This window comes from Piliocolobus tephrosceles, chromosome 1, assembly GCF_002776525.5.
Source record: "Piliocolobus tephrosceles isolate RC106 chromosome 1, ASM277652v3, whole genome shotgun sequence".
Taxonomy (NCBI): Eukaryota; Metazoa; Chordata; class Mammalia; order Primates; family Cercopithecidae; genus Piliocolobus; species Piliocolobus tephrosceles.
Genome location: NC_045434.1, coordinates 178030870 through 178057269, shown reverse-complemented (window position 1 = coordinate 178057269; position 26400 = coordinate 178030870). Strand labels below are relative to the sequence as shown.

The 26400-nt window shown below is 50.4% G+C and overlaps 1 protein-coding gene across 11 annotated transcripts in view; it reads right to left on the bottom strand.

Annotated features, from left to right (window-relative positions):
• Positions 1-26400, bottom strand: part of ERI3 (ERI1 exoribonuclease family member 3) — a 134845-nt gene that overhangs the window by 22887 nt on the left and 85558 nt on the right. For 9 of the 11 annotated variants that reach the window (XM_023221408.2, XM_026455729.1, XM_023221410.2 and 6 more), the window contains one exon: positions 4276-4375. The exons of the other annotated variants lie outside the window; for them this stretch is intronic. In XM_023221408.2, the coding sequence (XP_023077176.1) occupies positions 4276-4375 (100 nt within the window). The remainder of the gene's footprint in view (positions 1-4275; positions 4376-26400) is intronic. 11 annotated transcript variants of the gene reach the window in all.

Genomic DNA, 26400 nt, shown 5'->3' with positions numbered 1-26400 from the left:
TCAGATGCCAATAGTTGCAGGTCCCTGGCTCAGGAAGACTGTAGCAGCAGAGAGGGAGTGGTGATGCTGCCGCTGCTTTCTTCCTCAGCTGCTGCTACTGAAGCTCTGCTCAGGCCTGCATGTTTCACTTGACACTGAGGGAAATGAGGGAAGCGAGCTTGTTTTCTTCCACATCGTCTCTATTGGTAGCGCAAAGCCCAGTACCAAAAGGGTGCTTCATACTTCCGCAGTGATGACACAGGCTCTGCACTCAGATGGGCTTGGGTGTGAATCCTGGCTCCTCAACCAACTGGCTGTGTGACCTTAGGCAGTTCACTTCACTGAGCCTCAGTTTCTTCATCTATAAAATGGGAATGATGATGCTTGCCTTCATAAGACTGTTGTGAAAACTGAATTAGTTAATATAAAGTGCTTCCAACTAATGTGAGTGCTTACTGCCCCTTTGCTGAAATGAATGAAGGACCACTCAGCAGTCCCCTGTGGAGGCTGCCTTCCCTCAGAGCCCGTGGTCCAAACCAAGGATGCTGACAGAGACCATCGGCAGCCCTGGAGTCGGCAGTTCTAGATGCATGCAGGCCCCACTCACCACAACCTGCTCTGGCACCAGGCTGTTCACCAGGCTCCCAAGGCAAAATCCACTACCGCAGAAGGAAGTGCCCTCCCCTGACTATGACGTCACGCTGACAAGCCTCCAGCAGCCTTTCTGCCCAGGGCTACACCACCTCCGTACCCTCCTTGGCCATCCCTAAACCCGACTTCACCCTCAGTCCCCAGGGCCAAGCCCACAACTCCACTTGTGAGCTCTGTGGGGGCAGAGCACTGTGTCTGCCATTGTTACCAATACATTTCTAGCACCTACCATGGTTCCTGATGTATGGTAGGTCCAAGATAGTGTGTACGGAATGAAAGAAAGTTTTACCTGGTGTCCTACCTCTATTTCCAGGGCCGATGCACTCTTGCTTACCTTGCTGCCCCCCCCCCCCCGCTTTCAGCCTCCCTGTCTGCAGTCCGTCCTCACTAGTCTTTCCCCTACAAACTATGAGCATCCTCTGACTGAAGCCAACATTGACCATGTAACTCCTCTGGCCAAAACACTCCTACAGCATGCACAACCATCCTAGTAGCCCTCTCCCCTATGGCCTGAGCCCCTTCCCCACACCTGTCACCCCAAGCCTGCCTCTGTGCTCTCTCAGCACCTTCACACCACCCATGCCACACTCCTGTGGCACTGCAGGAGGACTGAGCAGACCCTGGACATGGCTCAGCTGTGGGATCCGCAGCACCCTTGCCTGGCAGCCACCCAATGCTGCCTCATCCCCCACCAGCCAATACACATACCACTCCCCATTCCAAGCTGGCAGCTCCTCACACAGTTAATTAGCACCATGTCACTAAGGACCAGCCTGAGTGGCCAGTGACAGGAGCTGACCTCTGACCCCTAGGGCTGGGAAGCAGTCCACATCAAACTCTTACAGCGCGACCCTTTTAGCACGCACAGTAACTCGGGGCATCGCCAGCTGAAGCTCATTAAGGCTGTCTCTTTGGTGCGAGGGCCATTAACCTCACTGCTCAAAACCCACGCCTCCCCTTCCCCGCCTCTCCCAGCCCAATTAATGCCCTATATCCTCCCTCCCTTCCAAGCACCCTCACCCACACCTCAGAGCCAGCCTGGAGGTGGCAGGGCAGCCCTCTTCATTCAAAGACTACAAAGACCAAGTGTAAAGAAGCCCAGTATCCTGGGGAGCCCCTGGTGCTGGCAACAGAGGAGGGAGCCCCTTTAGCCCCACAGTGTGCCCAGCACTGCATGAACACTTTCCCAGGGGACTCACTGAGCCTTCCCAACAACCCAGAGAGGCAGATGGCACTGTCCTTCATCTACGGTCACAGGGTTCTGGGTGGAAGAACCAGAACTACTTCTGGCTCCAAAGCCCTTACTCCATTGTCACTCAGAGCCTTGGGCTGCCCCATGGGGCCCACCCAGATAAAGAAACCACCTTCTCTGAAAAAGTAGGGGATACCTCAGAGGTCCTAACCTAGGGTCAACAGGTGAACAGACAACAGGGGCATTGCTGAGTCTCAAGAAGCACAGAGTGGGAACAGGGAAGCCCTTCTTCTCAAACACACACCCTGGGACAGATGATAGAAGGGGCACCCAGATAAAGTATATGTGGGGTGCATTAACCCTGGCTGTCCCTAGTCCCCAGCCAGTTCTTCCTTCCGTGGACCAATGCAAGTCTTCTCACTGGTCCTCTTTGGTTCCTCCCTTTCCCATCACTCTTTCATTGGTTCATTTACTCACCTACTCATTCATTCAACCACCCACATGCATTTATTGAGCACCTACTAAGAACTAGTTTTGTGCAACAGAAACTGCCTCATTGCTTCTGAATCAGAGCTTTGATCACATCATTCTCTCACTCACAAACTTCCTATGTCTCCTCAAAACTGCAGGAAAAGTCCACACCCTTTAACCGGGCATTCAAGGCCCTGCTTATGTCTCTGATTATTTTCTAGCTGTTTCCTAACCCAAATTTGCCACTCCAGTCATGGGAAGCTTCTTGTAGGTGTCTGAACTTGTCCTCAGCACACTGGGTTTCTCATGCCCACAGGCCTTTCTACTGAGTCCTCCTATCTAAAATACCCTCCCCCCATTTTTCTGACTACCAAACTCCTATTCATCATTCAAAGATTCCAATTCAAGTGTCCTCTTCTCTAGGAAACTTCCTGCTGACCTCCCAGGCATATTACCCTGCTGGGTTTGGCATCTTCTCTAGATTGTTTAGAAAATATCTATGAGAGGGAACATCAGTTATGGTGGAGTACCCCCAGTTCCCCAGGCCTGTTGGTCACTTCCTCTTAGCCTGGACCCTGGGAAACCCTTGAGATGTCCCAACAAGAATATGGGGACATCCCTCCTGGGGTGAGATGCCCCCATATCACTACCTCTTAGTGAGAGGTAACTGAAGAAGTAGAAGCTACTTGGCAACTAAGGAGAGGGAAAACCACCTTTGGGGCAACCCATGTATTTTCTATCACAGCCCTTAGTACCCTGGGTGGCAAGCACCTATTTCAGGCAAGTCCCTGTCTCTTCCCAGGATGTGAGCTCACTGAGAACAGAAACTTGTACTCAGTGTGCCCAGCATCCACAAGGCACCAGTGAATGTCTGGAATGGATAAACGGTCTACTTTGAAGGAGGTGATTGGGTCCTTCGGACCTGGTATTATCTCTCCAGTACCCCCAACAATGATGTGACCCCAAAGGCTCACAGGTTGTGGTAATGTCAGAGCACTGCCCAGAGACACTCTGGCTCTTCCCCATTTGGAATAAGGCCTATGCCTGGTCAGGTGCCCCACCTGAGAGCATGTGCATGCACACATGTGCATATGCAAACAAAATAAGATACACAGAGCGAGCTGAACAGACACACCTGACAGATACACAGACTGGCAGCTGCTTCCACACAGACTCATGCCCTCAGAAAAATACAGATATACTGTTAACACGCTCCCCAACAGACATGTATAATCATGGACACATTATACTCTCAGTCTGACACAGAGACATACAGCTAAAGGTGTCACACATATGCAGACACACAGATACAGATATGTATTCATACTGATAGATCAGAAACTAACAGAGCCTCCAACTGCCTGGAATCGTAGCCACTCCAGTTCCCTTCCAAACAAGAATCCCCCTGAGGGTATACCCCCATTTGGTACCCCAAGTGGCCCCCCTCAACCCAGGCACCGCTCAATGGAGGCTGCTGCTCCTGCGGGGGAGTCAATACCCTGTGGACAGAGTCATCGGTCAGAAGGACCCCGACTAATTAAAAGCTGGTGAGGTTTAAATAATTCATCTCCTTAACTCCCATTGATCGTCCAGTTTAGTGGCCACAGACTTGAAACAATATTAAACAGCCTCCTCCAGCTCCACGGGGGGTGGGTAAGCTGACATGTCCCCACCCGCTGAGGACATTGCCCACTAGAGATGCAGCCAGTGAGGGGGGACTTTGGCCTGAGTCCAAGGCCACCTGTGACTCACCAAAAGCCCAGACCCAGCCTCCTCCAAAATACCACTTTGAGTGGTGCCTTCCAGTGGTCCCATTCAGTAATTTTCTCATTCCACCCGCCTTCTGCCATCCCCCCAGCTATGTAGAGAGCCCTGTTAGGGCACTGAATGAGCCATGGAAACTCTCTGTGTGCCTGGGGACTGGGGCATGCGGGCAAGGGACGATGGATGGAGCTGCCGGGGGAATATGCGAAGGGACTGACCAATGCCGCTGTGGGGCCGGCCTATGTGTTGCAGGCTGAGGCCCTTGTTCATGTCTAGAAGTCCATTCTTGGGCCAGCAGCCCATGGCGAAGCTGTAAGCCTGGAAGACAGGAGGCAAGTGGTTAACGGAGGCCCTGACCCTCTGAACCAACCCCACTCACAAGGTCTTCCCCCCGACCCCCAAACCTTTCCAACAAGGAATTCCTCTCACAATACCATCTCGTGAGAATCCCTTCTGCACCCAGGTCCTCCCCCGACCCAGCAGAAAGTCCCTTCCTTCTCCAGAGTGCCCTTTCTCCTGAGCTTCTCCCCATCTGAGTCCCTGGCCCTCACCGGGTGCCCCTCACCAGGACACCTCTCTAAGGAGTTCCCGTTCACTAGGCTCCTCCTTCTCAGGAGCCCTCCTCTCACAAGGGCACACCTGTACCATGCACCCCTCCTTAGAATCCCCCCTTTCCAGAGCTCCCAGCACTTTGCTGGGCCCCCTCCTCACAGTACTACAGTTCACAAAGACTGGCCTCAGGCAGGACCTTGGAAACCAGCACATCCAAACTGCACTCCACAGACAGAAATGTTGAAGTGAGAGCTGGCTAGCAAGGTGCCATGGTCAAGGTGCTTTTGACCACAAGCAGGCCAGGCTATGGAAGGCTCTGGGAGTTTTGTGGGGGCTCAACTGAGGAGAGGAGTAAGGTCACTTGGTCAACTCAAGCAGCTGGGAGGGGAGTACATGGGGCGTGTGTGAGTGTGTGAGGTGTGTGTGTGTGTTGTGGGGGGAGCAGATGCTCTGCTGAAGGTCAAGTGCTCACTTATGCATATTCAAAGCGGCCACCCATCGATCTGTACTTAATTGTTTTCCTGGGGTTGGGGAAGGAAGTGCTGGGGGCATCGATCTGCTCAGGCCCCAGCACTCCACTGCCTCCCCCTCCATCCCCTTCCCTCACCACCTGGCTGCCCGCAACCTCCACCTGGGGGCGGTGGGGGGCACATGGCAGGGCAGGGACAGCGCCTTCCCTTACAGTCCCTTTTAGCCATGATTGACCTGATGCCACAGATGAGGAAACTGAGGCTCAGAAAGAAGAGATTTAACATAGGTTAGATCACTATGAAGTAGCCAAATAGGATTTAATTCCTGCTCAGCCTGTTAACCAAATCCTGGGCTTCTCCCGGTGGGCCTGGTAGCTAGTCAGGCTTTCAAACATTACCCACACCTCACTTTAGAAGTCCGCAAATACCAGGCTGCCCTTCTACCAGTGGCAGGACAGCATATAGGGCAGTGGTCAGAATAAAGCTTGGGTGAGTTTCCAGAAATTGGATGGGGGTCCAGTGACGGAACCAAAGTGACTGCCAGCTGTGAGCAGATGAGCACTGCAGTGGTCCAGCCCTTTGCTAGTCCCAGGAGGTCTCCATCCCACTAACACACAGGGGAGAGCACCCAGCACAGGGTCAGAAACACAAAATGGGAGGCTGCACACAGTGTCTGTGCCAGGGCCCAGGGCCCAGATTCTGTGTTCACCCTTCCTTTCCAGCTGCAGGAACCAACACTCCAGCCCCATGGGTACTAGGAGGCTAGGAGAGAGTGTACTTAAACCTTAGCACCCTCTAAAGCCATTCTCCTTGACCACAGAGGTACCAGCCGCAGCCCAACTTCCCGGCCAGCCTTCCCCCACCCTTTCCCAGGCCACAGCTAAACCCACAAATCAGGGGCTGAGTGTGAGGCTCAAGGACTGGGAAGAAGATGCTGGCCCAGAGCCAGGGCAGAGCTGGGATGGAGGCAGTGAGGGAAGCAGCCAGTGGGCGGTGCACAGTCAGAGAAGCCGCTTAGCCTGGTCAGGGCTGAGGCTGGAGCGCAGTGGGCCAGAGAGCAGTGGCGGCCGCCTTTCAAGTACTTTAAAATCACTTACAAAGGCCGGATTAAACGATCAGAAATTCCATTTAATAGGACAAATAAAGAAATAACAATCTACTCTATCAGCCTGGAGAAGGCGAGCTGGTTGAGTTTTTTTTCCCCCTCTAAAAAGGAAAACGGGAAGGAAGGGGGAAAAAAGAAGGATAATGTGTGTTTACTCAAGCAAAGGAAAAAATATTTAAGTGATGTCGGGGAGAAGATTGCAGTAACTAGTGAAGAATAACATCGTCTACTTTGCTGTCAAATCACACCCGAATTTCAGTAATAGATTCTCGGCTGACACTCAATTCAATTCGAAGGTGATCCTGCTTTATCCCAGCCCATCAAATATTAAACACTTGCATTAGCAGGTGCTGCCGCTTCCTGGCTTAAAGCGACGGGCGGGCGGCAGGGCTGCCGGGGCCCCTCCGCTCTGCTTATGGCTCGGGGACAGGGCAGCTCAACGTTATCTGCACGTCATCCTGAGTCTTATCGCAGTTAAGTGGGAAGACCACTTCAGATAACATTAGATGCTTGCCCCGCCGCGTCACCGTGATTAGATTATTATTGTAATTATGACTCCCCAAGATCTTCCACAGACTGGGATGTGTGGAAGGGGGACGGAGGACAGCAGAACCCAGGAGGGCCAGGCTGGACCAGGGAAAGCTGGGCCTCTGGCAGGAAAGCAGAGGTGCCAGGCAAGGCGGCAACCCGGTCCCGCCTGACGGATGCCTTTCAGGAAGGGCAGTCTGGCTTGTCAGAGCGAGGGCGAGATGAATTGGCGTCTCCACTGCGGCCGCGGGTGTCATGCCGCACAGTTTCATATTCCCAGCTAAGGCGTGATAACCAATTGCTGCTGTGACATGGCCTCATCCAGCACTTCCTCAGGGGGACATGGGGCGGGGGAGGGGGCGGCGCATGCACATGGGTCTGCCAAGCTCCTAATAAGAGGGATTTAATTTTTACAAATGCTGCTTCCAGCGGGGCCTTCACATACCAGCCAAAGTCCAAAAACGATATTAAAAACGGTTAATTAAAGCTGCTCTCCCTCAGCCTGGGCTCTCCCGCTGTTGGCCCTGCTGAGAACCCTGGCACGTCTTCCCCAGGTACTGACACGTGCACCTGCAGAGCCTAACCTTCTCATGTGACTGCCAGCCTCATGAGGCCGCCCTAGGCATAATACCAGGGCCCAGCACCTCATGCTCCCCCCAGCTCCTGCCATCTTGGGTACGGCTCAGGCACAGCCAACAGATGCAGATAACTGCCCACAAAACATAGGTGGTCCCACAGCAACCTGTGCTCCTGCCAACATATGGTCTGGATCCTCACACCTGCTGCTCCTCTGCATCTATACTCATCCGTGCCCACCACTCACTTTTCTCACTTTTAAAGCCCATGCGTCTCCCCACCAGATATGCAGGCCATGGAGTGGCCCAAGTGCATATATGCTGGCACGCCACACATGCATCAGACTTGCCCTCAGGTGACTCTGCCACCCTTCCATTACTTGCTCCCTCTATTCGCCCTCCTTAAGAGATTGTATCTATCTACAAATCTCAGCAGAGACCTTCCTGGGAGTCCCGATCAGGGTGAGGTGTCATGGGCTACGTGTCAGAGATTCCGGCTGAGGAGCCAAGGCTGGCACTCAAGAGCCCCACCAGAGCAGGAGGATCAGCAAGACTGAGCCCTGTGGACTGCCCACAGGGGACAATGAAGGTAAGCATACCCCGGTGAGATTGGACGAGGCTAGGAAAGCTTCCTGGAGGGAGTGGTGCTGGCAGGCTGGGAGGGTTTGACAGGTGGCAGGGGAGTATAACATTCCAGACAGAAGGCACAGCAAGGACAAAGGAAAATGGTATGAGCAAGCACAATAAAGGCTTGGGTGTGGCTGGGACCGCCAAGTTAGAGAGGGGAGTGACATCTTAAGGCACTGCCTCTCAACTCTGTGTACCTGGCAGCAACATGGCATCAAGGGGCCTTGTGTCCATCCCTTTACTCCTGCCTGCTCCCTCTCACTGCTCCCTTCCCTCTCCTGCCAGCTTGGGGGAGTGGGGGTATGGGGCCCAGAAGCTTTCTGACCTTCATCAGTGTGGGGCAGGAATCTGCTTTAAGAGCTCTCTCCAAGAACTTGTGCCTAAGCCTGTTTCCCAAAGCTGCTTCCAAATCCTCTGTGTGCCACTTCTTTGGCTGCAACTCTCTCAGCCATCAGGGTCCACCTGCCCAGCTATGCACAGTCAGCATCTAGCCCCTGGGGTTCCCAGCCAGAGGGTGGGGCAGGTAGGAGGATGACGGAGGAGCTCCTGAGTCCTGTCTAGGGCAGGTACTGATGCGAGCCACAGGGACAGGTGGAACTGGCTGGGGTAAAAGATGCTAGGCCTACCAAGTCAACCCACCCCAGCCCTGTGCCAGGCAGGCACGCACGCTTCCCTTCCCCTGGGCTGCTGCAATTTCCATGCACAGGGAAGCAGGTGCCGAGCTGCTCCCGGCTGGCTCTCCTCTCTCGTGGCTCTGCCCGCCTTGGCTGCTGCCCCATTAGCTTAGTGGCCAGCCATCTGCGACGGGCCCACCGCATAGCCCTGCTGTAGGCGCGGCGGGTGGCCCCCTGTGTAACAGGGAGCTTTGCCATTAGCGCCTTTAATATTCTGACACCTCAGCACAGCCTGCTATTACATGCAAACGCTGATCGCCCTGTGAAATTACATTGCTAGGCCCGCGCGAAATGGAATCGTGTATAATCAGCCTCCTCCATGCACTGTCAGTCCCATCACAAACACGGCGCCCGGCGGCTTACGGGGGCTTAGCAGCTGCGACAAGTGTATTGGGTTTAATAGATGAAGTAGCCCTCATCGGCTGCAGCATCAGATCCTTCAAAGAAGAAAGAAGAGGCCTCAGCAGCTGCTATGGTGTCTCTGCCCACCCATATACTACCTATCAGGACCCTGAGAGCAGGGTGGACACACAGTGGGAAGGGCTGTGGTTGGGCTAAAGGGCTAGAACCCAGTTCAGGCTGCAGACAGAATAGGCTGCTTTGCAACTTCCAGAAAACCCAGAGTTTTGAAGCCTGTGCTAGCACATTCAGCCTATCCAGCCCACCTAGAGGTGAGGAGGAACAGGCTTCTAACCATACCTCTGGATGACTTGTCACCCTGCAGACAATTGCTCAAGACTAGGAACCAAATCAAACCAACTGCCATTCCCCTAACCCCCAAGAGAGATGAAGCTGTGATGGTGATACTCCAAAGGATAGGGGAGAGAAAGTCTGGCAGACACAAATACTACCTAACTTTCTATCCTGACCAACGCTTCCACAGCTGGCGAGCCAAATACTTAAGGCCACAGGTAAACACTAGGGTGGAGTACGCCACATATACTTATGGCACACCCAGCAGCCCATGCCTCATAGAAAGGCTCAGTTCTGCCAGCTATTAGCACTATAACTTTGGATGAATTATTAAACCTCTCTGAGTCTCAGTTTCTTGTACTGCAAAATGAGATAACAGTACTTTCCTCCAGTTATATCTGAGATCACCCAGGACTACTCACTCCCACTGCTACCTCCAGATATTCTTGGTGCCATTGCTCAAAATGCACCTTGCCTTTGAGAATACAGTTCCCTCTCCCTTTCCCAGGGAACCCTTTTCCAGGTTCAGCCTAACACCAGTTATGGCAGAGTGTATTTTCCTGTGATGGGCTGCAACACTATCTACCATATCTCACACGTTCTTCTTTCACTGTGACTTTGACATACCTACCGTCAAGACTAAGTCTATGTCACCATCCCTGCCCTTCAAGACTACTGCAAAAATGCTTAGGCAGCTTCCACCTCAATCACTGGAAAGTTTCCCTGCAGTCTGGGGCTGCTGTGTTAAGTAATGAGACTGCCCCAAGGTAGCCATGCTGTGAGGAAGCCCAAACTAACCCATGCAGAGAGAACACAGATAGAGGCCATGAGACTCGGTGAAGAAAGAGAGAGGTCCAGCCAGCCACCAGCTGCTCTGACCACATTGTGCCAGCTCCAGCCACTGCCTGATTATATAACCACACAAGAGATCCTGAGCCAGAACCACATTACCTATCCCCTCCTGAATTCTTCAGTCACAGAAGCCATGAGGGATAATACAGTATTGGTTGTTATTTTAAGTCACTAAGTGTCAGGGTGATCAGTTATGCAGCAACACTAACCGGCAAGCCAATACCTACTCAATCCTGGATATACTCTGCAGATGTCTTCAAATTCTTTCCTGCTGCTTCTAGACTATTCTTCCTCTCCCTCTGGGACTTCATTTCAAATCATCATCACTCTGGGTAACTTCAGTATCTACAGGATAACTCAGCCATGGACCCTGCCTCTCAATTTCTTGACTCCCTGTGCTCTAATGACCTTCTCCTCTACCTATTTCAGTCACCTTTCCCCACAGCCACCCCCTGAGCCTTGTTATCACCCAGAACTGCCCTCCCTCTGAAATCTCACAAGGACAGATTCCACTCTGGCCCCACCCTCCTATCCTTCTAGCTTTTGTATGCTTTCTCCTTCTGCTCTTGCTTCCTCCCAGCCCCCGCCTGCCCCTAGTCTGTCTATCCCCTTTTCGGGCTTCAGTACTTTTCTACTAAGCCTGAACCCTTGAATCTATAACTTCAACCACCCATCCCCCAATTTTCAACGCCCTGCCCACTTGTCCTAGAGCACGCACACTGTTTCTGGAAAACCCCAACCATGACTCCATTTCTCCACACTGGCTCCTGAGCTCAGCAATGCCAGAAAAAGTCATTTTTATATACAGAAAGTGGTTACTACAGATCCAAGACCACAACCTTAGCAACCCTCAATGGTACTCACCAACCCTACTCCCTTCCTACTTTCACAAAGATAATAAAGCCACTAGGCAGAGCTCTTTCTGCATTCCCCTTATCTACAAATGCATCTGCATCCTTCCCCACCTGCTCCTTTACCTCCCCTGTTCTAACAGGGGAGACACTATGCTTCTTGTCTAAGGCCAACCTCGTACTTGTGCTTTACAGGCCATCCTTTTCCCACCTCCTCAGGCCCTTGCTCCATCTAATATCTCTTGTCTTTCTAAATCCTTAACCTCCTCTTCTCTGCTGGCTTCTTCATTAACATTAAAGCATATGCTTAGATCTCTATCACTTTCACGTAACTTTTCTGTGTCTTGGTTTCCTCTTTGTAAAATAGGGGTTATAACAGTTCCTACCCCAGACAGTTGATGTGAGGATTAAATGAGTTACTGTCTGTAAAGCGCTTAAAACACTGCCTGGCTCTTTGAAAGCTATGTTAAGTTTTAGATTACTTTAAAATTCTATATGCATTCCACATCCTATCCAGTTACTGCTGTTCTCCTGTTAACGACCAACTTCTCAAGACTGCCACCACTCCCTTCCTCCCTCACTCCTTCACTCCCTGCAGTCAGGTCACAGCTGCTGCCATGCTGCCCCACATCTGTGGACAGTTTCAGATTCTTACCTGCCTTCACCACTTTGCAGCCTGCTCCATCTCTGAAACCCTTCTCCCTTCTTGACACTTTACTCAGTTTTCCTAGCTCTCTGCCATTTTCCTCACAATCTCCTGTATAGTCTCCTCTGCAATGGGTCATTGTATCTGTGTACTCACCCACTCTGCACTCTCTTCCTATTTTTTTCTACATGCTACCACTCTTCTTGGGTGATTTCCTCAAGTCCATTGTCTTCAACCTTTCTAATTTCCAAATCTGTATTTCTTACCCCTACTTGAGTGTCAAACATATATACTCTATTGCCCACCTCGAATCTCCCCCTGGATTTCACACAGACGCTTGATTCTCAGTATGTTTAAAGCTCATTTCAACATCTCCTCTTCAAACTGCTTCTTCTCCTGGGCTCCCAAATTCCAGTGAAAGCTATTACCATCTACCTGGTCCACCAGGCCAGAAATGTGGGGATCAATCTGGATTCCTTCCTCTTCCTTACTATCCACCAAGTCCTGGATTGCTGTTTCATGCCTTCAAGCCTTTGATGAAGCAGTTCCTTCAGCCTGCCTAGAACACCCTCTGCCTTCTCCCACATTTTGTCCTAATTTGAACACACACTCCTCTTTCAACATTCAATTCAAAAAGTGCCTTCCTTTATAGTCTTTCCCGGCTCATCCCTCCTTTAAATCCCCCATACTGTGAATGGCACCTGTAACACAGATTTTGTCTTCCATTATGCTGAGAGATTCTTGAGGGGGGTGGGAGGTTGTATTTGCTGTCTCTTAGTGGTCTCCACTGAGAAAAGGGGAAGCGAGAGAAAAAGGGGACAGGAAGAAAAGACATCTGTTCAGGTGTAAGTCTACCAAGCATGAAGGCCTGGTTTCCAGAGCTGCTACTCCTGCCAATCCTACTCAGTCTCCTTCAGGAACCACAGCTGTTCTTGCCCAGCAGAACATCAACGGCCCACCCCATAGCCATTCTTGGAACTGGGGGCTCAGTTGCCTGTTTTAAGGAAGAGGGAACTGTTGCTGTCTCCTCCTTTTCTGAACTCTCAGCCTATGGATATCCCCCAGCCCATTCCTCAGGCCCAGCAGAGGCTTGACCAGCAGAGCTAAAGCCGTAAAGGGATGGGCACTTGCATTGGGTGACACAAGCCCATCCTCCCTAACCCCAGATGGCAGTTCTGTTGTGTGTACAGTGTTCTCTGGCTACCAACATACTTCAGGGGCCCCAGAGCTGCTGCTGCCTCTCTTCATCAACGGAACTTGAGTGGGATAATTATCGTCTCTGTGTACTTAACCTTACTGCTCACTGCCTCCAACACGATGGCTGCCTCTAGTGTGCTGGGCCACCACTACAGCAAAGGCAGGGGCTATGCCACAGGTCCAGGTCCCACAGCATTTGGCACTGGGGGTCCCAGGAGTGGATGATAGCTACCAGCTCAGTTTGATCCCACGTATTAGGGTCCCGAGTATTTTCAGGTGGAGTTACCTCCTTCTTGCTCCCAGATTTCTTGACTTCACTGCTGAGTCAGAGGGGCCTTGGGGACAGTGAAGTTTCTGGGTTGAGAATAAGATAAGTAGCTCCTGAGCCATGCTGCCTCAGTCCCTGCAGAAGAGGGTCACCTGTCTGGGGCTCCACGTGCACTGTCACAGAGTCTAAGGCAGCAGGTCAGTCTGAGCCAGCTGCCCAGGGTGAGAGCTACATTGTGAGTTTTCTTTGTTTTCATTACAATTTCCTCTACCGCCGCTTCTTTTTAGCCAGCCCTTTCCTCCCCGGGGTGCTGGGGATTGAATGAAACACCACCCCCGGCTCCAATAAGTGTATTTCAATTACATCTGTCACTGCATAACGATATAATGATATATCATGTGATATTAAATCCATGGTAATCATATCAGGGATTTTTTTTAATCGTGCACTAATCGCATTATTACATCTCTATAATTAACAACAGGAGGTATGGAAATTCAGTTAAGGCAGTTGGCTCAATGTACTACTCCCCCCAACCCACCCCCATCCTAGTTCCCCCAGATCAGGACCCGATTAGGAGACAGGGACTGCAGGGCACTTGCCAGCTGGGCCAAAGCCCCACTCCCAGTGCCTCAGTCATGGGCAGAGCTTTCCACGTCCAGGGCTGGCAGGGACAGTCCAGGGTTCTTGTCCATCTTGTGGCTCCTCAGGAAAGAAGCCTGGGGCAGAAGTCAAACAGAGAGGCCCAACTACAGGGCTTTAGCTGGGGCCTTCCAGACCTCCCACCACCGCTGCACCAAATCATCTCCATGGGGAGGGATGTCACCTTTTCTTTCAGCAAGGCCCTCAAAGGCGCTTGTAAGGCACAGGGGTGAGTTTCTCCCTCATGTCCTCCTGCGCCAGAATTCCCTCTGCACCTGCTACATACTCCCTCCCTCTAACCCAGCCCTCTGGCGGCTCCTAACAGCACCAGGCCCAGCAGCTGTGATGTCTCTGCCTCTTGGTCCTATCATCCCTGGTGACAGCTGACCAAACCCAACTCCCTGAGGCCATTCCTCCTCAATCCTCTCTCAGAAGTTGGCCCTTCCTATCATGTAACAGGTGAGTTCTGATAACCACTGGGGTGTTCCTCCATTTCCCCAAAACAGTTTAAGTTCTATGTTCTCCCACCCAGGCCTAGATGGAGAGAGGAGGGGCTAGGGACTGCAGCTTGAACTATGTCAAATGACCCTGTCTCTCCCACCCCCCTTCCTGCTACTGAGCTGTTAGGCTAATCCCCTCAGGGGTGTCAGAACCAGTCTGCAAAGCAGAATTCTGTGTTTCAAGTCCAAAGCTTTGAACCTGGCATGTAACTAGTCCTCAGTAAGGGGCAGGCATTTTGCTAAGTTTGACTCTCAGAAGTTGGACAGGCCTGAAGATAAAAGAGAAAAATCATGTCCTTTTTCCTAATAAAAAGGAGACACTAATAGCAGTCAGCACTTAGGTAAAGCACTTTAAGTTTCTAAAGTGCTTTCCAAATTAAAATATAATCCTTTATTGAGCATGTGGCACTACCGCCGCCACCACCCACCCAGCCACCCCTCACACACAAAGGTATTTGCATGCTTGCACACAGCATACACGCCTTCACTTTCTTTTCCCCTGGGAAAAAGGAGAAGGGTGTTCAAAACATTCATCCCAGATGCCCCTCCCTCTTCATTCGATTGTTCATGTAACACCCATTTATTGAGGAACTACCATGTGCCAAGCCCTGTGCTGGGTGCTGGAGATACACAGATCAAGCAGATCAAGCTACTGCCCTCAAGGAGCTCCCAGGTGAGAAAGAGAGATACATAAACGTACTTGCAAAACGACACTGAAGGAAATCAGCAAGAAGGACCCACATGGCCTTCAGTGGGCCATACGTAGGTGGGGCACCCGGGGAAGATAGACATGTAGGCTAGGAATCTTAAGAAGCAGATGAGTGGTACAAGACACTAAGAATAGATAAGATCACCCAGGAAGAAAGTAAAAACTTTTAGAATCAGATGAAGCCCTTCTCTTCTCTGATGTTTGGAGGGGAAAAAAAGGATGAGAGGGTTGAAATTCCAGCCTCCAGAGCTAAGGCCCAAAGAACCTTCTCTTTGGGGTGCACCCAACATCCTGGCTCCTGTACCTTCCTTTTTCAAATCAGTCTTCACTCTACTGTAATATGATGGAAGAGTACAGGCTTTGGAATCACACTGACTCATTCACAACATTTACTGAGAGCCTATTACATGCCAAGCTAAATGCACATATATAGCAACAGAGCACAATACTGTCCTCAGAGAGCTTCCATGGCTTTCTCCAAGAGACTTAAGCTCAAAGAAGGAACTGTAATAAAGGTTCCAACAAGACACATAAGCTTTTATAATAGGACAGAAAAGGGGAGTTTGACTTAGGTGGGGAATACTTCCCTGAGGACAGGTAAGTAGAAGCTGGTTGACTGGCTGGCTGACTGGCTGACTGGAGGTGGGGTGGGGGAAGGGCAGAGGTGGGGTGACTGGGGGCATGCTAAGGCCTGGAAGGAATCAAATCAAGGCCAGAGTCCCTGAGCACAGAAAATCAAGCATGAAATGTGGCTGGTGAGGAAGGCAGGAGATGCAGCCCATGCAGGACCTCAAAGGACACGTAAGGGATTTGTACTGTTTCCTAAGGCCATTCAGGGGCCCTCCACTATCACGCTATGTGATCTTGGGGTGCTCTACCCATATGATAAGGTAGTTCCAGCCAGGCACAGTGGCTCATGCCTGTAATCCCAGCACTGTGGGAGGCTGACTGGGGAGGACTAATTGAGCCCAGGAGTTCAAGACCAGCCTAGGCAACGTGGCAAAATCCTATCTCTACAACACACACACACACACACACACACACACACACACACACACACACACAAATTAGCCAGGTATGGTGGCGTACATGTGTACCTGTGACCCTAGTTACTAGGGAGGCTAAGGTGAGTGGGAGAATCCCTTAAGCCCAGGCGGTTGAGGCTGCAGTGAGTTGTGTTTGTGCCACTGCACTCCAGCCTGAGTGACAGAGCAAAACCCTCTAAATAAATAAATAAATAAATAAATAGTAGTTCCTTTGCACATCTACCCCTCCTTATTCCAAGGCCTGGGAAAAACTAATAGGGAACCAAGATAACAGATCCTTCTAGATTTTCCATCTAGAAGGAGAGGAAGAAACTACACAAGCATTCATTCACTGAATATTCACACATTCACTGAAGGCCTGCCAGAACCCAGCAACTCAAACAGAATCACATGTAGACCCTGCCCTCACAGAACTCATAGTCCTTTGACGGGAAACAGACACAGAAACCAGTAACTCCCCCTAACTGTGATACAGCGAGTGGAGAGAGCCACAGTAGGGACCGAGAGGAGGAAAGTTCTCAGGCCCAGTGGCCTCTGGAGCCCAGAATGGTATGTGCTGCTTCTGATCCTGCCTCACGGCACAGGCAGCAATTGGTTGGCTGTGACAGCATGACCCACACAGACTGCGGATCGAGCAGGAGGAGGAGTGTGAGGAGGACCCTAAGCCAAGGCTCCTGGGAAGGGGCTGGAGACCAAGCAGCAGTGAACCTAAGCCTGGATCTTCTGGTTACAAAGATGAAGGTTGAAAGGATGTGATCAGAGCCACAGAGGAAAGGAGAGAGGCCCACTGTATAGTCTCTGGATGGCTAGAAGGGGGTACCTTTAGAACTAACAACAGGGCTTGGATAAAAAATAATTTCAGAAATGGAAACTCTAGCCCCTGGGTTTCAGCTTCTTCATTGAAAAATGAGGGACTTCACTACTGGATTTCTTAGGTCTCTTCTTGATCTGAAATTCATCAGATCTGAGGTACTTCATTCAACTCCCCTGCCTCCACCCCAAGAGTCGGACTTATTTCTGCCCCATATGTTTGCTTATACTGTATTTCCCCAACTGGAACACTCAACTTCCTGTCTCCAAATCCTGTCTGCTAGGACACTACCTTCAGGAAGCCCTTCATGATTTCTCTTTCCCACTCCTCCATGCCCCACCCTGACCTCCACACCCAGTTCTCCCAACAGCACTTTGCTTAATCACATTATTACATAGGTCCGGTACTCTTACCTCACTGGTCTAGGGATTGTTTTTTTTTTTTTTTTTTTATCACTCCCTGACCCCTGACATCCATTTCTTACAGGTCCTAGAAGCAGGGAGGTGCTGTTCCAGCCTGAAGTCTAGGTCCTCATTCCCTCTGCCCACAGTCCTTTGAGAACTCGACAGGCCTCAACTTGAAAAGGGTGCTAAAAGCAATGATGTCTCCAAGTGCGATGGGAGATATTTGTGTCTGCTTTACCCTTGGCTTTTTGCTCTGGTTCAGGTAGGAGCGGGGTGGGCCGGCTGGCAGATCTGAGAGCGCGGCACGCCCCAGCGGGCAGGGCGCACAGCGCGGAGGAAGGCGCGAGTCAGTCTGGAGTGCTCCCCATTTATCAAGCTCACGCAGGCCGCCAGCCGAGCGAGTCTTTCTATCATTACACCTCTCAAAATCCGATTCATACCACTAATCCTGCCTTCATTCTCCCAGATTAATAACATCTCTTTCAACCTTCACAGTGTGATAAATAGACAAAGAGAGAACAAAAGGAGAGACAGAAGAGAGAGAAAGAGCCGGAGCAAGTCCCCATAATAGAGAGAGCCGAGAAAGAGGAGAGGGAAAAAAGGAGAGCGAACGAGAGCAGGCAGCGGCCAGAGACTGCAGCTACCTTAGAGCCGCTCTGAGGAGAGCTGGCGGCTGCGCCCCGCTATGCGCTCCGCTCCGTCCCCAAAGAGAAAGAAAGGCTCGTTAACAGCTCCTTCCTGCCTGCACTTTTGTTCAAATTCTTTTCTTCCCTTCCAATCCTGCTTTAGGTCAAATTCCAGTGAAAATGAGTCTCCTGGCTTTCCCATCTACTCCCAGCTTCCCAAACAGGCCCAGGAGCCCACCTAGCCCTTGGCAGCAGGGCTGGGTGTGGGTACAAGACAGGGCTGGGAATGGGTGTGGCAAAAGCATGCCTAAAGCTTCCTCAGAGCTGTTCCCCTAACCTGAAACCTCACCCTTTCCCTGCTCTTTCAGCAGAACAGGAAGGGAACAGAGTAGAGGGAAGATCTGTTGGGGTCGTTCCCGAAGGCTCCGTGCTCACATCTTTCCAACCTGAGGCTCCAGACAGTAAAATCCAAGGCCCTCCACCCTCGGCAACCCAGTCAGATGGTGAAAGTAGGTGCCCCTCAGGCTCCCTAAAGCAGAAGGTGGTCCATGTCTCCATATTATGATGGAGAAGTGTGACAAGGGCAATAACCCCCACTGGGCCCAGCCCCACCCTAACGAACTGATCTCTGACACTTGTCCTCTCTGTCCCACAGCTAGCCTACACTTGTCCCCACAGCACACTCCCATCCTCCACAGAGGCCCAGTTCAAGGCCCCCTTCTGGATGCCCATCTGAGCTCTCCCAGGAGAATTCAGTTACTCCCTCTCTGGAAATCCAGCAGTTCCATTAACCTTCCCTCTCCGGGCTCTGCAACACCATTTATATTACCCTGTAGAGATGGTGTGCTTCTCTCACTCCCCTGGGAATCTGTCTTCTGAGCTCTCTATCTCCAAGTCCAAGCTGCCCATGGCACAGCACTTCCATCTGGGCACCCACGCCTTCACAATCTAGCAGAGTGGGGGAGGTGGGGCTACACCAGGCTCCCAAGACTACCCTATCCCTTAGCACATTTGTGACGGGTGCGGGGTCAGTGGAAGTGGCACAGGCAGAGGGAAGGTCTGCCCTGCCCAATCCAGCCTAGTGGGAGGAGCCTTCTAGGAGTGTCAAGGCTTCTCTGAGGACAATGCCTTGTGATGTACAGGAAAGACCTAAGCGGACCCTCAGCAGAAAGCTGGTGGCCTGGTGGTCTATTGAGAGCAGGTCCCATCTAGGGAACATCTTACAGACACTCTTCAGATTCTTTCCTCCCAAAAGCTTCCCCACTTCCCTCCCTCTATCCCCTGCCCCAAAACTCAGCCTTTTTCTGGGCCAGAATGGCTGCTATCTACTCCAACTGTTCACTCCCAGGAACCCCATCACTTCCAGCCACAGCTCTCAAGTTTGCCCAGTCGCAATTCCACTTGGGGAAATAACTTGAAAGCAGAAAAAAAGAGGCTTCATGGGGCCAAGTAAAAGAGCAAAACACAAGGGGAAAGAGATGTTGAAATGGGCAGTCCTTGGGATCCCTTTCATAAAAAAATCCAGAAGTTCCATTAACCTTCCCTCAGCTCCTACATCAGAAAGATTCTCACACTTTTTTCTATCCCACTAGACCTCCAGGATCAGACAATTGCAATAAGGAGGGTGAAAATGACAGTAACTGATGTTCATCCACGGGCCCAAGCAACCCAAGGAGGTGGGGGGCTAAAAAGGAAAAGCAAGAAGGAGAGAGACTGTATAGCCTCAGTGAAGGGGAACTGTCCTCCCTACAGTAAGCCCAGCCTGCTGGTGCCCTGGCTTTCAGGGCAGGCTGGGTCCAACTGGCCACACCAGGCCCATACTGTCTCTCAGCCCAAGGTCACAGCAGGGTTCCAGAAACATGGAATGGAGCCCCAGTCCTTCTTCCACTAAGCCTGTGTTGTTGGCAGATCAGATAGCCTCAGCTGGAGTCAACTTTGTAGTACCTTAGATACACACAGGCAGCAGGCCCAGACACCCTCAGCTTTGTTCTAAACAGGTTCCACACTCTCTAAGCAGCCAGGTGGCTTCCTGGACAACTTCCCCAGGGGCTCAGAAAGATGCTCTGGTCCTTGTGGCCCCACTCCTGAAAGGAGTATAGGCTTGGGCTCTGAGAAGAGAAGTCATGGTGTCCTCTCTATTCTCTGCTGCTATTGCCAGTCCTGACCCAACACACACTCTTGCCCCTCGCCTGGCCTTGCTTCCTCCAACTCTTCTAGTCCTCTCTGAGCCCTTCCTCCCAAGATAAACCACCACCCGGGCATCCAAGGCTGAGGAATAAATCTCATCTCCTCAGGAGAGGGACAACCCTAGACCTCAGTAGGGGACAGGTCTGGGGATCAGGTAGGAGGAAGTCAGTCAGATACCAAAAGTCAGCAGATCAAGAAGCCAGATCCAAGTGATGCTTTTCCCTCGCTCCCCGAGTATTCAGTTCTAGAGCTCACTCCCTCCTCCAGGCAGCCAGTAGCACAGAGTAGGAAAGGAGAAGTTGGGTCCTAATGTGTAAAAAGCTCCGGCAAAGCAAAATCATTTACTCTTCGGTGCGACTGCTCAGCAGAGCTAATAAATCTTGCATGAGCAGGGCCAATTCTAATTTCCTAATATGAAAAGGCATTTGGATTGAGAGAGAGGGGGAGATAAAAGTGATTGAATCTCCAATAGTCCAGGTTACTGACAAGAAACATCCTGCTCAGCCCTGAGAGAAGGATGGCAGCACCCGCCCGCCTGCACACACCCATCCGTTCTGCCCCCCTCTTGGTGCGATACATCTCAGTCTCTTCTATTGACAGGACGTGGCTTTAAACACAGTTACACAAGTTATCATTTCTGCCTTCTGATCAATCTGAATTTTCAGGACAATTACCCTCTTAATCAATGATTGCTATCAGCAGCCCTGCGCCTGGACGGATTTCTCAGCAAGGTAATCATGCCGCCAGGCTGGACGGCGCGTGCATAGGCAATGAAGCTCCGGGTGGGGTCTCCTCCCTCCTTCCTGAGCCCCCATATCCCAGCGCTGCTGCCAGCATCGAGGACAAGGACGGCAAAGTGTGAAGGCCACTTCAAGGAGTGGTGGGAGTACAAGGAAGGGGGGGCAGCCACCCAGTCAGCCTTCCAAACCATCTGATTACAGAACAAACCTATTAAAAGCCTAGATTTACTGCCCACCACACTGATGCATCTCCACATGCCCTCCTGCCATCATTCCTCCCTCCTAATTAGCCTAATAAAGCCCAATTCTAATTATGGGCTCAAACTATTAGGGTGAGTAAGTACAAAGAAAAGAGAACTATTGGTTTTACTAATCTCTCAGAAGCTATTGGTTCTAGAAATTCCTTTTCTTCCATGGACCTGGTTCATATGGGCTACTGATTGGAATGGCAGGGGGAGCCTCTTCTCCTCAGATGCCAGGTATCCAGAGCTACCATAAAGCTGGCCTGGCTTTGAGCCAGGAGGCCACCCAGCCCAACACTCCCTCCCGCAAGCATCCTCCCACAGCTCCAGCCCTCCATGCATAAAACAATTCAGAGGACCCCAGAAGAGGGAAGGAGAGAGAATAGTGGAGTCAGTGTTGAGTCTGCTCGAGGCCATATCTGCTACCCCAGGGACAACTCAAGAAAGTTTCTCAGATCACCTGTTGTTGGTGAAGGATTTAACTAAAGAGGCTTGGTCCAGGGCACTGATAAATGAACTTACACTCCTGCACAGGTGGCAGATACGCCTATACAGCTATACTCACAGCAGAGTGGGCTAGGGGGTAAAACAGGTCCCACCAATTTGCTATTACATCACAAGGGGGGGAACGAGAATGAGAAAGCTTGCATGCTTTTATTCACTGACATTTACTGAGTATTATCCACAGGCTAAGTGGTGGGGGTACAGCAGTCAACAATATAGCAGTGACCCCTATTCTCACGGAGTTCACAATGTACTAGGAAAGACAGACATGTGTTTTTTTAAAAAGGCAAAAACGACAAAGTGAACTCGCACATGAAAGTTCTTAACAGCCAAAAAGTAGAAACAACCCAAATATTGATCACCTGATGGGAGAATTTTTAAAAAAGTGGTATTATCTATACAATGTAATATCATTTGGCAGTAAAAAGAAATGAAGTACTAAATTATAATACAACATGGATGAACCTTGAAAATATACTAAGTGAAAGAGGCTTGTCACCAAAAAACCACACATAAGAAGTTCCCAGAATTGCCAGAATAGGCAATGTATAGAGATGGAAAGTAGATGAGTAGTTGCTTCAGGCTGGGGCATTTGCGGGGAAATGAGAAGTCGTTGTTAATGGAGTTTCTTTTAGTGGGGACAAAAATGTAAATTTAGATGGCGATGATGGTTGCACAATCCTGTAAATACACTAAAAAACAACAAATTATACACCTTAAATGGGTGAATTGTATGGTATATGAATTATATCTCAATAAAACTCTTCTTTAAAATAAGTTAATTCTGATCAAAGAAGTGCAAGGAACCCACAGCAGGCTCACCAACTGTGAACAAAGTCAGAGGAGGCTCTAGCACCATGCCTAGCCCTCTGAAGGCACTCGATATAGGTGTGTGAAGAGGGAGGAAGTTCCACTGGCAAACTGGACAAGTCTTCACAGAGGACATAAGAGGAGTTAGGTCTTGAAGGATAAGCAAGGCAAGATGTTGCCTAGATGTTCACTAGGCAAGAATGCAGCAAAGGACTTCCTAGCCAAATGGAATAACTGTGAATAATGCTTGGAAGTTGACCATACAGGCTATCTTGACATAGCTCAAAGGGACTTCGAATGTCTCAAAGGTCAGGCTAGAGAGCTTATACTTCATTCAGTAGACACTAAGATTTTTCAAGTAGAGAAGATCAGTACATTGATAGTCTACGGTTTGATGGTTAAGGCACAGGAAATAACTTATCACAGTTGAAAGGGCAGGGTTTTTGGAATCACAATATCCAGAGTTTAAATCCTTAAGTTCTTTTCCCAATAAACTCTAATGACCAGTGACAGCTAGGATTTTGTCTATTTTGCTCACTATTTTATCCTCAGTGCTTGGCAGAGTGCCTGACCCAGTAGGTGCTCAAAAGCCACTTACTGAATGAAAATGAATGAATGAATGGCTATGTTGAATTCAATCCCATTTGATACACATTTATTGAATACCTACCATAAACCTTGGCACTCTGGTTACATAGTGTGAGCTCTTCAAGGGGAGGGTCCCTGGGAGTCTGATCTCTGCCCTCAGTGCCTTACACAGGTTCTGTCTGGCACAGGGTAAGTCCTCAATCTGTATTAATTCCCTTCCCTCTCATAGTCTACGTAGTTTCCTTAAGACCCAGTGAATTCTTGGATAGGCTCGTCCTGAACATACCACTGTAGTTAGTAAGAGAAGGGAAGCTGAAGGGATGGAAGGCTTCAATAGAGCAATAGGAGCAGGTGGCAGTGCTAACGATATTTGCCCCAAAGCAAGCAATGGCGCTCTAGGAGGCCAGTACACAATCTGAGTTATCCAAGCTGGTAAAGAACTGGGTGGGAATGAGAGACCATTCTCACAACCCTGTCCTGCACCCAAAGCAATGGGCCTAAAGCAGGGAGAAGCTAGCATACTTAGATAAGGTGGAAACATAAGCTGCAAGACTTCTAGGTGGATGAGGAGGGGAAGATCTGGGGCTTATTTCCTAAGCAGTTTGTCCTGACCCTGGAGATCTGCCATTTCCGTATCATCCTTCTGGTTAGGAGAGCCCTTCTGACCACAGTAGAAAGCGGCTTATTCTCCCAACCCCCAATTCCTATGGGCCTCTCCTCCACTCCCTCTTCTTCCCTCCCTTGCTTTTCTGCAGAGCTTCCCTCAAGCCATAAAAATAAAATAAAACACAAACACCCACAGTCCAGGAGGAGGGCGTCAGACAGATAATGGGCATTTTATATCTTTTTATGACACTCCCCATAGGCAGCTCAGCAATCACAGCGCAATAAAGGCAGGCATGCAGCTTGCATAGTTAAACAACTGCCGGGTAATTAGGCACAGCAAACACACCACTGGGGAGGCCTCAGGCTTGCCCTGGGATCTGCCTGCAGCCCGCCAGCCTGCTTGCAGCCAAGTAGGTGCCAAGCCCAGGCCTAGCAACATAAGACCTGGTTGTGGTGCTGGGGACAGGCCACTGACAGCTGCCATAAGCACACTTGGGTTCATGCCTGTGCACACTCAAGCCCACCTGCCCACATCCACACAAAAACACTTCCTAAGCAGCCAGCCTGGACCTTATCTCCCCGGGGCGGGCCACCCTCTTTTCCAACGAAGGCAATCTAGGGTCTCCTGAGGGCCCTGCTTTAGGGCCTTTAAAGAAGTCACAGCAGGCACTAGCAGGGACCAGCTCATCAGGGTAGCTCAAAGCTTACCGAGTGGCACAGGCAGGAGGCACACGAACACAGACTTGTTTACATGGATCCTCTGTCTCTTGTAAATTTTGACTCAGTACAGAGCTGAATTCAAAATAATTTTTTAACACAGATGATTCATACACACCCCATACACATATTTCTATCACTGTACTTACCACTTCTACTGTGTTTTCCCCCCATCTGCCTATTGACCCATCCATCTTCCCCACCAGACCAGGAGCTCTGTACAGGTGGAGACCAGGTCTGAGTCACCTCTGAGTCCAGAGGTCCCAGCCCATAGGACTTCACAGGGTGACTGGTGGCTGGAGGTGAATATAGATGTCCCAGCCCAGGCAGAGCACAGGACTCTTGCTACCTGAGACCTAGGTCCAGGGGATCTAAGCCCAACCAAGAGAGAAATGTCTTCATTAGGGCGGAGGGCACTGTACTATCATTGTCCACCCCTTCTCTAGCGCCCCAGCCGGTCAAATTCAGAAATTATAGGGAACTGAAAACCAATTCATGGGAAAAATAAATAAAAACCTACTACAATCCCACTTGAGACAGCCAAAGGTCCCATCTATAGCTGCCACCCAGATCAGCCCTGAGGAGTCAGCCAAGGAAAGGTAAGGCACCCAAGCTCAAACCACTCTTCCCCCAAGGGAGGTGGCAGCAGGCCAAGTCAACTCACAGAAAGACCATGGGTTGAGCCAGCATGGTCACATATGAATGTGAATACACATCCAGCTATTTTATCCTAGTCTCTACCTGGCCATCACTTGGTGTCTGCCAAGAGAACAAATAGACGATAAGAGATCAGAGGAAGGGCCTCGGTTGTTCCCTGGCTTTAGGGTACTGAGAGGCTCCTCTCTTTTCCACCCACAAAGAAGCAGGGAGACAATGAGCTTCTTCTCATCCTATATTCTCATGGTGAAGCCCAAAGCCTAAAGGCATTTGGCTTCAGTCCAAGCCAGCCCAAAATATGACAAGTGACAGCTATCCAAACTCCTCCACAACGCCTGAGTCCCCAGCTCTCCTGTCCTGATGCCGAGCAATGCCCTGCCTTCCCTGGACCCTCAGCTTCTTCCAGTGGGACAGTGGAACCATCCCAAGGCCAGAGATTGAAGGTGGTAAGGGTAAAAGAGGAACTTCTGCTGTCTTCCTTGCATCTGTCTCATTTTTAGATGGGAGCAAAAAGGGAAAACCTAAGTTTCCATGAATGATCTCATAATGGCAGAGATAGAAGAGGCCAAGAGACCACAAGAAGAAACTCCCTCATCCAACTCCCTTATTTGTTAAATGAGGAAACTGAGGACTCAGAAAGGGCAAGTAACCCAACACCAGAGCCCATGTCTTTCACTTCTAGAGTCAAGTTCAGTCCCGATCTCTCTGTGTTGCACCATATTGCCCTTCAAGGACAAGGGCCTCATCTGCCCACCTCCAGTACCTAGAGTCAGACCACAAATCCCATACCGACAACACATTCATCCACATTCCCATTTGTGGGCCCGTGCACACATAAGAATATACACAGACACACTCAAGCCTGCACAGACCTCCCCAACTGGGTGAATGCACTTCTTTAAACACACACAAACACACATATACAAATGGATGCACCCTCTTACAGTCACAGTGGTGTCACTCTCAAGAGACCTGGACTACAAGGCCAATCCCTATCCTTGCCCATTCACTGACTGTCATTGACCACACAACTGATAATGGCGGCTGTATGTTTGCCTGGGTCTCCAGTTCAAACCAGGCCAGACTGCCTTCAGGTGGCATCTGCTATGGGCCAAGTGACAAGAGGGAAGCTATGGAAGGAGAGACACTGAATTTGCATCCTCCTGGTCATGTGGCAGGCAGGCTTCTGAGTTTCTATTTCAGCACCCACAAAATAGGGACAATAGCCCTCGCAGCCCCTTAGTAGCTATGAGGATTAAATGCAATAATGTGTGTAAAGTATCCAACACCGATGGCATCAACTGGGGCTCAATGCATTGGTGCTCTATTATTACTGATACTGATAAACATGGTGAAACCTGCCTTTGCAGACTGACCTACAGGCAGTGTGGGAGATGGAAGGCAGGATTGTGCCTCCTGCCTTGAAGGAAGTTACCCTGTCTTTCTTTTCCTCTTCTTTTCTGCCACTACTCCCAGTTTCAGGGTCTAGAGTAGCATCAGCAAAATCAAAAGAAGA